Here is a 13,196-nt window from a genome sequence, read left to right on the forward strand (position 1 = left end):
TATGATTAGGCTGTATTTTTATTGAGTATGTCTAGTAAAAACATGAGACTGAACCTACGTTTAACAGGTCATCAGAACCCGGAAACAGTACAACATATTAATGAATATACATATAGCGGCACACACACACACCGGGGGTTCCAGAAAGAGAGAGCTTTTGACATTTCATTGCACTTAAATTCTCTCATTGCTATGCTGAGCGCATCCAACATTAAATGTCACACTTTTTAATTAGAATGTAAAAGCTTGTAAAAACCTATAGTATTTATATGCTTTTAAATTTATAATTGTTTGACCTGAAACAGCACAATGTGTTGCTATGTAAATTATCAGATAAATTGCTTCATGCACAGAGCTCCAAACCAAAATATCTTGAAGCCAGCTGGTCAGATACTGGGTTTGGAAGGCTTTGGATAGGCCCTATACAACTAAATGCATTTATCAGGTGAATACGTAAGTGGAAGTTCTGTAGCAAGGGAAAGTAATTATGATAATGAGGTAAACATGTTGCAAAGACGTAATCCTGTGTACTGCATAGGAAACAACAGCTTTAGACAATTGGTTCTTGAATGCTAGAGGAAGTACTGTATCCTGGCCTCAGGATGACACAAGTAGTGAGACCAAGCAAAAACCTGACTCAACAGCCGAGTGGCTGAATGGGTGGATATGAAATAACTCTTCTATACCGGGGTTTTTATTTTAAAGCCACTGGCTTAAGTGTGGGGGCCTATTCAGCATTTTTATGGGGCAGGAGGAGGAAAGAAAGATTATCAGGAAGGGCACCCTTTAGAGATCCAAAGGAAAGGACTTAGACATAATACAGCTTATAGTGGGAAGAGACCTGTGGTACAGCATGGTCTATGCTTCGCTAGCTCCATCTGCAGGTATCTTCTCCTTAATTATGATTTTTGAAAGAACTGGTAAGGGGACACTAAAGTGAGTGGACTTTGGTTACCAGGGAAAATACTTGCAACTAAGTGGTGGTTCAAATAGGGGAGTATGAAAGGCACCTGCCCAAATACATAGTGCTGAAAAGACAGAAAAGCCTGAACTATTATGGCCATCCTAAAAACATAACTGATGAAAGAGGGTAGTGAAGATACATGGTTTGGATAAAACTCTTATTGTTAAAAGAAAAATGTCCTTATCTATATTACAAAAACCACTGTAGCAGTTTATAGAGCTACTTTTCATAGGAATTGTTAGACTGGCTCAGATTTATAATCAATGTAATCATCTTGTCTCTGGACAGTGGCCAGCACCAAGGCTTTCAAGGAAGATTCAAGAAACTGCCTATTGCCTAATTTGGAATTAATTTAAGAAGCTAAGTATATCCCTTTCAATGCTTTCTTCAGCCCTAGTTTTTATAATTCTGGATATTCTTGTTATATATAGAGAGGTCCAATCCCTCTTTGGTTCTCACTGAGCTCTTGGCTCCAAAAACATTCTGTGGCATGGAGTTACACTGTCTAATTATGCACAGAGAATTATTATCTGCTATCTATTTTGAATACATCATTTTTCAAATTCCTCAAAATATGCTGATGTTCTTGTCTATGACAGAGGGAGAATAGATCTCCCTTTGTTTAAAGAGCATTCATGTCCCCTCAAATTTGTCTCTTTTGAAAGGTAGGCAATCCAAATGTTTTCAACTTGTCTTCATATAAGAGTTTTTCCATGCCCCTAATCATTGTATTTTTCTCAGTGTTTCCAGTCAATTTCATTCTCTGGTTTCTTACACTGTTGAGTGCTGAAGTGTTTCAGTTCTAAAGGTTGCAAAGGCTTTTTTTTTTTTTTTTGTTAAAATAGATTTACTTCAAAATAAAATGTTTTTAATAAAACCTGAACTATGAGTCACGTTTGCTCTGACAATTAATTACCATTTGAAGGCAAAAAACACTAGAGTTCTCATTTTATTTTATAAAACCAGCTTGGTCTCAATTCATCAAGCTTGTAAACATAAAGCCTTTACGTTCTCTCAGCAAATACAACAACTAGGCCAACTGCAGAAGGAAGAGGTGGACTAAATTGTGGGAAAGGCTCAGGAAACCTTAGAAATATTTTAAAAACAAAGAACAGATGCAATACTTGAGATAACTGCCAAATTGGTGCTGATGCCAGTCAGTCTGGAACAGCATCTGAGAAGCCAGTTCTTTCATCCCTCACCCAACTCTGCAGAAAGTTGTTCAAAGTAGCACAGTCCCTTAGACCTCAGAGCCACTGCCTGGGACCTGTGAAGCTCAATAGCCATATTTTTCATTCAGATGTGTCTTGCCATCACCGCTTTGACCTGATTGATAAGAGAGACAAAAATATATTTGCTCTTCCAAGATCAACTCAGAGCTAAGAACACAACTGTCTACACAGAGCATGTTTGATAGTAAAAGTATACCAACTCATCCAATACTAGTCTCCGTTCGATATGTAATTCCTGACATCTGGCAATTGTGTTACTTTACAAGACTACTAATATCTTTCCTGTTTATTTGTGTCCCCCAGCATCCCCTTTCTGTCAGCTCAGACAGGAGACAAATCCTCCCATTAGCAGATGGAGACAGGAAAAGAGAGCTCTCTCAAAAAGGAAGCTGGCCAAGCACACCCAGGGTGTGTCTAGACTACATGCCTCCTTCGACGGAGGCATGTAGATTAGCCAGATCGGAAGAGGGAAATGAAGCCGCGATTAAAATAATCGCGGCTTCATTTAAATTTAAATGGCTGCCCCGATCTGCCGATCAGCTGTTTGTCGGCAGATCGGGGGAGTCTGGACGCGATGCCCCGACAAAGAAGCCTTTCTTCATCGACACAGGTAAGCCTGGGCTTACCTGTGTCGATGAAGAAAGGCTTCTTTGTCGGGGCATCGCGTCCAGACTCCCCCGATCTGCCGACAAACAGCTGATCGGCAGATCGGGGCAGCCATTTAAATTTAAATGAAGCCGCGATTATTTTAATCGCGGCTTCATTTCCCTCTTCCGATCTGGCTAATCTACATGCCTCCGTCGAAGGAGGCATGTAGTCTAGACACACCCCCAGTTCAGACTCTTCTGGTCAGCTGAGCCAGAAATTTTGCTCAGGTTGATTAATTTTTACTAGTACTAGTGGAGAGCAGTCCTTTTGTTTGTCTAGCTCTAGGTTAGAGCACTCCTCAGTGAAGTTCCTTCCCCATCTCCTCCCTCCCTGTGAGGCTCACCGTTTTAAACCCCTAATTATTAGTAATTTTGAGTTAGACTATCATGAAACCATATGGAATCTAATCTAGGCACTTAATATGAAAGGCTATATGAATAATCCAGGCTCTCAGTAAGAAAGTATAATTGAAAACTCACTGCATCATTAAAAATAACCACAGAAGGTTAAATAAAAATGATTTGAAGGTTAATTAGAAAACGATAATCTTTACCTCTCACTCTCCACACAAATTGGATTTGTGCCCCTATTAAAGTAATTCCATATCTTGGCTGCAATAAGTTAGCAGGGTTTGTCGCTCCAAAACATGTGCTATGAGTTGTATAAAGCTTTGTGTTTCAAAGTTTTGCCCAAAGAATACAAAGAAGTACAAGAGAGCCTATCTAAAAGTTGCTGAATGTCCCAATGAGTTAAGCAAAAGTTGAGGATGCCCAAAACCTCATAGGCTTTGATCTCCTTTTCAAATAATAAAACCACCATCATCACAATGCAAAAGGAGGCCCCAAAAAGAAAGTCTGCATTGATGCTCATAGTCTCTTGCTAAGAGACTCCTGCCATAACCAGCTCTCTAAGATACATTCCAAAAATTAGTTTACCTTTCTATCTTTTTGTTAGCTGGGTATAATGAAGATGAGGTAGAACAGCAGGAACTAACAGTAGCATATATGACAGTGTGAAAAGTACATGGTTGTGTTACAGACCATCCTAAAGAGCAGGTATGTGTAAAATATCCATACCAATTACTTTTTTGTGGGGTCACACTTCAGAGTTCTCAGGAAGATTTTGCAAATGGATTCCTGACTTATAGGAGTAAGAAATTAGAGGAAATTGTTTGGTACCTGCAGGAGGCATCCACACGCAGTAGTCTGGGTCATCTTCTGGGTACCGAGAAGAGGAAAATGCTTCCTGGAGCTGCAAAAAATAAAAATTGAGCAGATATTTTCAGCATTCCTACCATGAAGTTCCAAAGAGTCAGTTTTAAGCACAAAGATGTAGAATTTTAAAAAAAGCTACAGAGAGATGGGAGCAGTTTCCCTATTGTGAAAAGTCAATGAGGAGACACAACAGGAGTGCAGTGACAGATTAACAAAGAAGGTCTTAGAGCACAAATTGAAGGACACCATTCCTGTGATGGGGTGCGGTCACAGAAGACCCCTTGGGGGTGCTTCCAGGAGTGCTGACAAGGCCACTGACACTTGTCTGCTTGCTCTCTGGGGCATGTTACCACCCAGTCCTGCTGGGTCGGATCTCCTGGTCTCCCCCAGCCAAGGCACAGAGCTGAGATCACCTCCTCCCCTCACAGGAGCAATATTGACACAAACTGTTCAGGCCAGAGGAAAATGAAGTTTTGGGCCCAGCTTCCAGGAAAACCACTCCTCCAATGGAATGAGAATCCCAAAAAAATTATTTAGGTAAACTTCCTTTAAGAATGAAAGGAGGATGTACACACGGATTGCTCCCCCAGGTAATAATCATTTATACTGGGTTTGATAGTAAATAAAAATAATTTTATGAAGTATGAGCAGTAGGATTTAAGTGGTTGCAAGTGAAAACAGAGAGAGCAAAGTAGCTTACAACTTTAAAATAACAAAAAATGCATTGCTAATACACTCAAGCTTATTACAAACTCACCCTAACATTGTTCTTATTTCAGCTAATAGGCCTCTAAACCAGGGAAAATATTTTTCCCTGGGTCATTCTCTTGGGAGTATCATTCCAAGAAAAGATAAAGAATTGAAAAACGTTGCATCTTAAATAGCTTCCCTTTCAGGTGGGAATTCTGTTTTATATTCTCCCCTTCTATGGAAAATTACCTGGTCACCTCCTACCAGCTAGGGAGGTCACTTGACTTCCTAAGACCAACCACTGCTAAGGCTTAAAGGACAAAAGGGGCTGTTTACAAGTGATCACCCAGACATTGATGGCAACACCCTTGATGGCTTTCATTTGCGCAAGTAAAACTATAACGTATTCCATACTCCACCTTTCTAACATTACATACAAGAATGATTCATGCACCAAAATAAGATATACAGATCCAGCAGACTGAGACATTAAGAGTGATAGGTTAGAGAAGGTGTTCTGGTCAAAGCATCTTCAAGTTATGCATATTTGTGTCCATAAGTCAATTTCACAAAACATGGGGGGTGTCACAACTCCTTCCTTTGATACAGCGATGACATCCCCAATGAAGTCACTAGAAGCTGAGTGAACTAATAAGGACAGAACAATTCATTGCACTTAACACTGCAGATAATACAAAACAAAACAAAACGTGTCAAATTAAGGCTATAGTAAAAATGTTATTTTTTGTATCTGCTCACTCTTGAGGGTGTACATTTGTAAGCTTAATGTTACACATGTGTCAATTTTACAATGAATTTCCGTGTTTAAGGGGGAAAAAAAAGATTAAGGTGAGATTTTCAAGCGTGCCTAATGGATGCAGGAACACAATTCACACTGAAAAAAAACCATATATTAAAGCCAGCACTTCAAACTTGAATGCCTGAAGTTAGGCTGTTAAATAAGAGTGAGCTGGTTTTCAAATGTGATACAGATTTTCAGCTCCCATTAACATCAGTGTAGTTTGAGACTGCTAAGTGTTCCTCAAAAATCAGGCTATTTTCATCTAGAACTAAAAATGAAGATACCAAATTAAGATTAGGCACTCAGATTTGAAAAATTTGAGCCAAAGCTCTAATCTCTCAACTGCTTTCATCTTTTACTTCCACAATTACAGAGTCAAAATCTAACAGCTCTTTAATGAAATACTGAGAAGAGTTCAAAATTAAAAAAACAACAACCCTACACTTAAGTCTTTAAATCATGATTTGAAGACTTTAGTAACTCAGCAAGAAGTTATGGGACTATTATAGAAGTGATTGGGTGAAAGTCTATGGCCTTCAATGTGCAGGAAGTCAAACTGGAGTTGATCAGGATGGTCCCTTCTGGCCTTGAAGTCTATAGGTTCATTTGCTAACCAGTACATGGTCAAAGCAGTTTTTCAGTTCCTTGGATCAGCTGAATTCTCTAAAATTAACCTGGATTAAAGACTTCTGGGAGATCTAGCCTCCTGCAAAGTGTCAGATAACCTAACTAACATGCCTTCAAGAAAAGGTTTTTTTAAACCTAGCCAGTAAGTGGTTGTTTTTATGTTCAAAAACATGGAGAGTTTCTGTCCTTTACATACAGATTTTTATCCTAGAAACAACTCTACTCTCCTTGTGAATGTGCTGAAAACTACTTACGCTTTTCCTCCCGGTTACAATAAATTCCACAAGAATAACAATGGCTCCTTTCTACAACTCCCAAAAGGAAGAAAGTATATTAAAGGCAAGCTACATGGACTACAAAGGTGGTTCCCCAGGTTTTTGTCTAACTGTAGCAGTTTTCCAAACTTAAAGACCTCTGCTGCATACGCCAGTGTGTGCAATGTCTCAGGCTAATCCACAAGGAAGCTCTGTAGTTACAGAGCTAGGACTTGGAGCATGCTAACCTCTATGACAAGTTAGAACACTTGCAAGTGAATGAAAGATCACATCACTATGACCCAGCACAAAGTGTTATCAATACAGTTGGAAAGGAAGCTTGGATGAACGGACTGAAAGGTTGTCTAGTTTCAATGTAGCTTCTACAAATCTTTACCATTCCTGAAATGCTAGCTCATAGCTTCTTAGCAGGCATGGTGACTTGCAATAGCTCTCTCTGATTCATGCAACAGTAATGCACTAGAGGCACATCACTGTCACAAAGCTGTTTTCCAACTAAGTCACCAGTCAATATCACTAATAGGGATTTTTTTAAAATTAGACTGTAGACTCTTTGGAACAGGGACTGTCTTCCTATGCATGAAAGCGCTTCAGGTATCATTACTTACCCTGCTGGGGCCATTTACTTTTGTCTTTTTCTTGGGGTTCTCTTCAAAAGTCTTGCACACTCTGTCAGGTGCTGGGAAGAAATAAGAGCTGTTTTATAGCACACTGTATTGCTCTTACACCATGAATCAGCATCTCTGTCAGAAAAAAAGTTTACAAAAGGCCCACCTAAAAACAGAAATCAAAGGAATGATGCATTAAATGTGTATCAAAATTCAGTTCTTTTATTAATTGACTAACATTTCACTGTTATTAATTTATAGAGATTAAATTTTAAGTGAAAATTATAGTTTAATGTACTTGATCCTCCAGATACCCACACTTGTAAGTGGATAGGATTTCATAATTTAATAGGTCTCTTCAACCATAGTTACTATAATGATAAATTCTAGTAGTCAAGAAATCTTCCCTCTGCAGATTACAAGAGAATACAATATTGAAGTTGGAGTATGGAAGTGTCTTGGACTTTGGCCATCAAGTGTTTGTACATTAGGACGTGAAGAATGAAGGCAACTTTAGGAAATGCATAGACCCGACAAACAAAAATGCTATTTCAATGGGTACAGGAATATCAGTTAGTGGAAGAGAACAGTGAGGGAGCACATCGGATGAATACCCTTGATTCTCCTGTCATTTAACTCAAGTTATTAAATATCTCAGTCTAATGTGACATCGATTTTCAGCCTTATGAGACAATAAGAGGATGGTCTCCCTGAGGAACCTTAGGATGCAATGGACTGTCAGGTGGTAGAGGAGAAACAAGAACTCAGACAGCTCTCTCCTAAATGTTTTGCATGGCAAGTCAGACCTTGATCTTCAGGGTCAGACAGATTTTTGAAAAATGCACAGTGATTTTTGAGCTGTTCACAGGGTGCATGCTACTGCCTTTATAGAATTTGAGATGTGTTTTGGAACAAGTCTTCACACGCATTTCCCTTCTATAATATGACCAACTCGTAAGACAAACCAAGGAGAGGGAAAAAGAGTGCATCAGTTTTTACACTTGGTTCTTACTCGCAAGATCCTACTGTTATTCTACTGCATTAAAATGATTTTGGATAAATACAGTGTCTTTCACCTGAGGAAGAGAAAGTGCCTTATAGATGTGGAAGGGCAGGGAGAATTGAAACACAAAGGTAAAGTGATTTGCCCAAAAGTCACACATTTAGGCTGTGGCAGAACAGAAAACAGCCTTTACATCCTCCTGAATTACTAGTTTCCTGCTTTCAGACACTAAACAATGCTGTTCTCTTTTGCAAATTTGCATGGACAACAACTCCTTTAGATAAATTTTAAGTCCATAATTTACTGTAAAACTTCTGCATTGCTTACCTGGAGACTTCTCTTGTGATAGGTCCACTGGACATTCATTCTCTGCTGTCTTTAACTCCCTGCTGATGGGCTGAGACTGAAAACCAATTCCTGTGAAAAACAGCCAAAGTCAACATAATACTTCTATCAAGCATCCTAAGAAGTAGAGCAGTAATATGTCCAAAACACAGTACACTAGAGTAAACTTAGCTTCATTCATTTCAGCAATGACATTCAAATAAAAAGACAATGCTCTCTAAACACCCAAAAGAGATTAAATATAGAAAGACTATTTCAATACAACATTGGGAAGAGAGTTGAGTTAACCTATAAAGCCAGGTTAAAAACATATAGTTCTAATAACTTGGCCACACTGAACATGATACCATACATTAAGGCAAGGAGGCAGAATTGCAGACATGAGGGAACAAAATAACTGAACTGCAATGTCATGGCTGACTTTTCACGTGCACAGAGTCAGCAAATGCAAAATAATTTGAATTTGGATAGAAATTACAGAGAGAGAGTCAAGAGCCTGCCTTTATGATTTTTAAAATATTTTTCCTTCTCAGTTTCAATTTTAATTACATTCCCTTCCAACAATGCTGTGATACTAGTTTGTTACTGCAAGACACTCACGTGCTGCACATGTTGGTTTATCAATATGGCCTATCATGAGCCCCAAAGGTTTTTTCCTGGTCTTTAAAAAAAAAAAAACACCCCAAACTATAGAAAATTTTCTATTGCGCAGGGCTTTAATTCAAAGCTAGGGGAAACTCAATTGTTTTTTTGGATCCGCTTATGTCCCAAATGCTGAATTCCTGGGCACAAAACTGTGAAAAGAAACTCTGCAAAGTGTTACATGAACATCTCTGAAGCAAACCTTGAGCTTTGTGCAACTCTGAAAAATCCAGTAGTTTATATTCACATAAGCTAATGCAGGGAAAAGAGAAAAAAGAAGTCACTGTTTACCATGGGTGAGCTCCTTGCTGGGAGATCTGACAGGAAGACAAGTCTCTTGATCTACTTCTCCTTCTGCCATTTTCATCTCTGTTTTTTGTGTCCCGATATTTGGTGCTTTGATGTCCTGATCATCCTCTTCCTCCTCTTCTTCCTCCACTTCAGGCCCATCATCTTTCATTTTTAACAAGCTTTCAGGAATATCTGGACGCCTATGAGGCAACTTCTGTGGCATAAAAGCAAACTAATGTCACATTGCTTAGGTACTGGGTCTTATAAAAAACCCTAAAGATACATAGACAGGTTTATACAGAATGGTCACAGACAGGGGAGATAGGACAAAGCATGTATGTTAGAGTCATAGGAAGAACTAGGAAAGGTACCAGTGCAGATGAAAATGAAGAGGAAAAAGAGATAAAGTAATTGTCCTCAAAAGTGCAAGTGACAGTTTTTTGATGCAGTCATATTGGGAGTTAAACCAATAGTGCATTTGCACTTTGTTAAAAGAGCAAAAAGAATGGAAAAGCAAGTGAAGAGAAAGCTAATTACGTAAGGAAACGAAAGCAAAAAATACCTTAAAACTTACCCCAAGACTTCCAGTTTTCAGTTTGAATTTTCTCCCTCCTTTCATTGCACCAAAGAGAGGCAATGTTAGCTTTTTAGGCTTGCTCTCTGTTTCCAGACCATGACTCCCAGTCCTAACAAAATCAGATACAAAGAAAAGCGATTAGCACATGCAACATCTCCAGTAATTACCCAAACTTTAATCTCTTCTATTTAAGAACAGAAACATTGTCAGAACTAAGATGATGCTATGAAATAAGGACTCAAGCCCATGTGATCTTTCTACAGGAAGGTTACTGAGAAACAACACTGTGTGTGTTCATACACTAAGCAGGTATTGATCTTACTGTTTTAACTCCCCTGTTGCTATGTGTCTCTGCAGCATTCCTCTGACATAGTAATGATACAACTGGCACACTGACACACCAAAGTAACATATCAGGTGTAGGACAGGAGGTGGTGGTACCTTTTGTATATTTTGCTTCTTGTCCTGGCAAGTGGAACACTGCCAGAATGTACAACACAATTTCATCGGCACAATATACAATGATTATTGATGTAGACTCACTGGGGCTTCAGCTCGGGCAGTTCTGCAGGTTTAACAATCTTTATTAACCCTTTCAGTCTCTGCTGTTCTTTCCTCAGCTCAAAGGTCCGCAAATGTAGCTTCTTCCTCATTACGCTGTCTAAGGAGCATCCTGATTTTATTTCAGTCATGAACTCATCCAAGGAATCCTGAGAAGCCGGCTGGGACTGGGCTAGATAAGATGGTTTCAAAATTCATGTGGTAGAAAGGGGAGGAGGGGGGAGAGGAAAAGAAAGTGAGTCTCATACCCACCTCATTTAACCTTTAAAAATTGCAAAGTGTGAGATTGGCACCATATATAAGTACCCAGGACAGATAATTAGCCAAGATGCCCCACACTGTGAAAAACCTCACTATTCAGTTGAATAATGGGCCTAATTTGTCCTTGGAGAACAATTCAATGGAGTTTCCTCGAGGATTAATTTGATTTAAAACATATTATTAGTCTGTGTAAATCCATTTCTCAACATTAACTCAAGTAATCATCCCCTTGAAGTCTGTAAGTATTTTCTCCTGTCATAAAAATTACTTCATCTGTGACTCCTTTCAGACAATCTTACATACAGGCAGTCCCCGGGTTACGTACAAGATAGGGACTGTAGGTTTGTTCTTAAGTTGAATTTGTATGTAAGTCGGAACTGGTACATATTGTAGGGGAAACTCTAGCCAAACATTTCTCCAGAGCTCAGTTTTATTCTCCCACACCTCACTTCCCTCAGTCCTTTATTCTCAAGCTGAGGTGTCTGCTGACAAAAGCCGCTCTGCGTCTCCCTGGTCTGCTGGGGGGGGGGGGGGCAGGGGGACCCTAGCTTCGCGTCTCCTTGGTCTGCTAGGGGGAAGCAGCTAGTGCGGTAAGTAGGTATCCAATGTAAGTCGGATCCATGTAACCCGGGGACTGCCTGTACTGTTATTTTAGCACTATTTTTTAACTGGGGAGGCTGATTTATATTTGGACAACAAAAATACTTTTTTCCTCCTCAAGATGAGAGTCAATCTCTTTGCAGACATTGCTGATTCCTCACATACTTGTAGAAAAAAAGTTGGGGTTTCTTTGCATCTCAAATTTTGTTTCATTTAGTTTTAGAGCCTCAGGTTGTTCTAACCCTGACTAGCAAGGGTCAGAAAAGTTCTTTTCTTGGATTTTGACAGCACTACAGAATTTGCATACTCCGTTTCAGTTGTGTCAAAGACAGACAATAAAGAACACTAATTCCATGTTGTCAGATTTTGAGCCCTTTGTTTCCAGGTAAGAACTTCTCCCTTATTTTTATATTCTATGCCATGCTAAAATTCAGGCAAACTTAAATCTTTATAACTGATGAAGTATGTATATAGATATGTAAGCGTGTCTGTATGCAATTATTTGCAAGTTTTTAAAATCTTAGCCCTAAGTATTTTAACTTCCAACCCTAATTATCTAAGCATTAATTCTAAGCCAGAATTGACAAAGTAACTAAAGCTGATTTTTTGGGTCTTTGTTTAAACGTTTGTGATAAGAATATTTTTGAAAGTGATTGCATGAAACTATTAAGTATTCAAAAATATTTTTTCTAGTTATGTAACATTTATAAAAAGCCTGAGTTCATAAACTGGGTAATTCTGTTATAGAACAAAATATAATTTCAAATGTAACAAATACATGCTGCTACAGCTTTTGTGTAACAGTAGATCACTTAGTAATAGGATGCTAGGAATTATTATTACTTGGTATGTTCTGTATCCTAATTTTTCTTAGGATTATGATATATCAGCATTAAAAAAATACATTGCAAGTCATCCAGCCAAAAGAGCTCATAGAAGTCTATTTTTCACATATATAATTCATATCTTTACATTGAGTGTGAACCAGTTGGGGCCTGCAAATCGGCAGATATCTGCTGGTATCTGCATCCGTGGCTATGGATATGAATAGCCATGGCTCAAAATGGGCACAGTGGGCTGGCCCAGAAAGTGGATACATACAACCCTGCCCCAGCGTAGGATGGACTATTTGCCTCTGCCTAAACCACTGCCACCACATGAACCTAGAGGACAGGCAATGTGCCAGTTTCAGCAAGGAGTGGCAATTACAGAGAGTGGCCTTGTCCCAGGTAAATACAGCTTTGGACAAACCAGTCTGTCATTTGGGGAGGAGATCCACATCAGGATCTATTACTTCAGCATGAAAAAAGGAAACTCTACCCTCACTGCTTCCTGAGGGACCAGATTTTCCAAGCTCAGGATATGGAGTACAGTTCACAATCTTGTACTTAAGCTATCATACCTGCAATATCACAGAAAACTGCTGGGGAGACTAAAATTAGACATTGCAAAAGGAGGATTAATCATGGATATTGTATTTTATGTTACAGGGGCAAAAGCTTTATGGCCATTTACTTCACTATCAGCTTGTCCATTAAGAAGAGCATTATTGTTAACAAAAATAAAATTGAAAATCTCTGTGTATTTGATTTTCATTCAGTTGCACCAAGACAGGGGAGAATTATCAAGCTTCCCCATCAATGGTTTAGTTCAAAATGAGTTTAGAAAGCAATCTGTAAACCTCTATTGATGTCTTTCTGACAACCACTTAATCTTGGCAAGTGCTAGGTAAGAGGTGCAGTAATTCAGCCTGTCACTCACTCATCCATCCTTCTAGACTGCTGCTCTGAGTGGCCAGGCATGTAATCACATAGAAAAAGCCAAAGCTTAACAAGGTTTCACAAACTTATGTGCTG

The 13,196-nt window shown here is 39.0% G+C and overlaps 1 protein-coding gene across 1 annotated transcript in view; it reads right to left on the reverse strand.

The window, feature by feature from the left end:
- The window catches only part of SLC4A1AP (solute carrier family 4 member 1 adaptor protein), a 22,682-nt gene continuing 9,486 nt past the window's right edge, over positions 1-13,196 (reverse strand). The window contains exons 8-14 of the mRNA XM_075925384.1: positions 10,462-10,651; positions 9,916-10,027; positions 9,342-9,555; positions 8,391-8,480; positions 7,061-7,131; positions 4,023-4,095; positions 1-2,290 (exon numbers count right to left, since the gene is read on the reverse strand). Of these exons, the coding sequence (XP_075781499.1) occupies positions 2,241-2,290; positions 4,023-4,095; positions 7,061-7,131; positions 8,391-8,480; positions 9,342-9,555; positions 9,916-10,027; positions 10,462-10,651 (800 nt within the window). The 3' untranslated portion in view covers positions 1-2,240. The remainder of the gene's footprint in view (positions 2,291-4,022; positions 4,096-7,060; positions 7,132-8,390; positions 8,481-9,341; positions 9,556-9,915; positions 10,028-10,461; positions 10,652-13,196) is intronic.

This window comes from Pelodiscus sinensis, chromosome 3, assembly GCF_049634645.1.
Source record: "Pelodiscus sinensis isolate JC-2024 chromosome 3, ASM4963464v1, whole genome shotgun sequence".
NCBI classification, from domain to species: Eukaryota; Metazoa; Chordata; order Testudines; family Trionychidae; genus Pelodiscus; species Pelodiscus sinensis.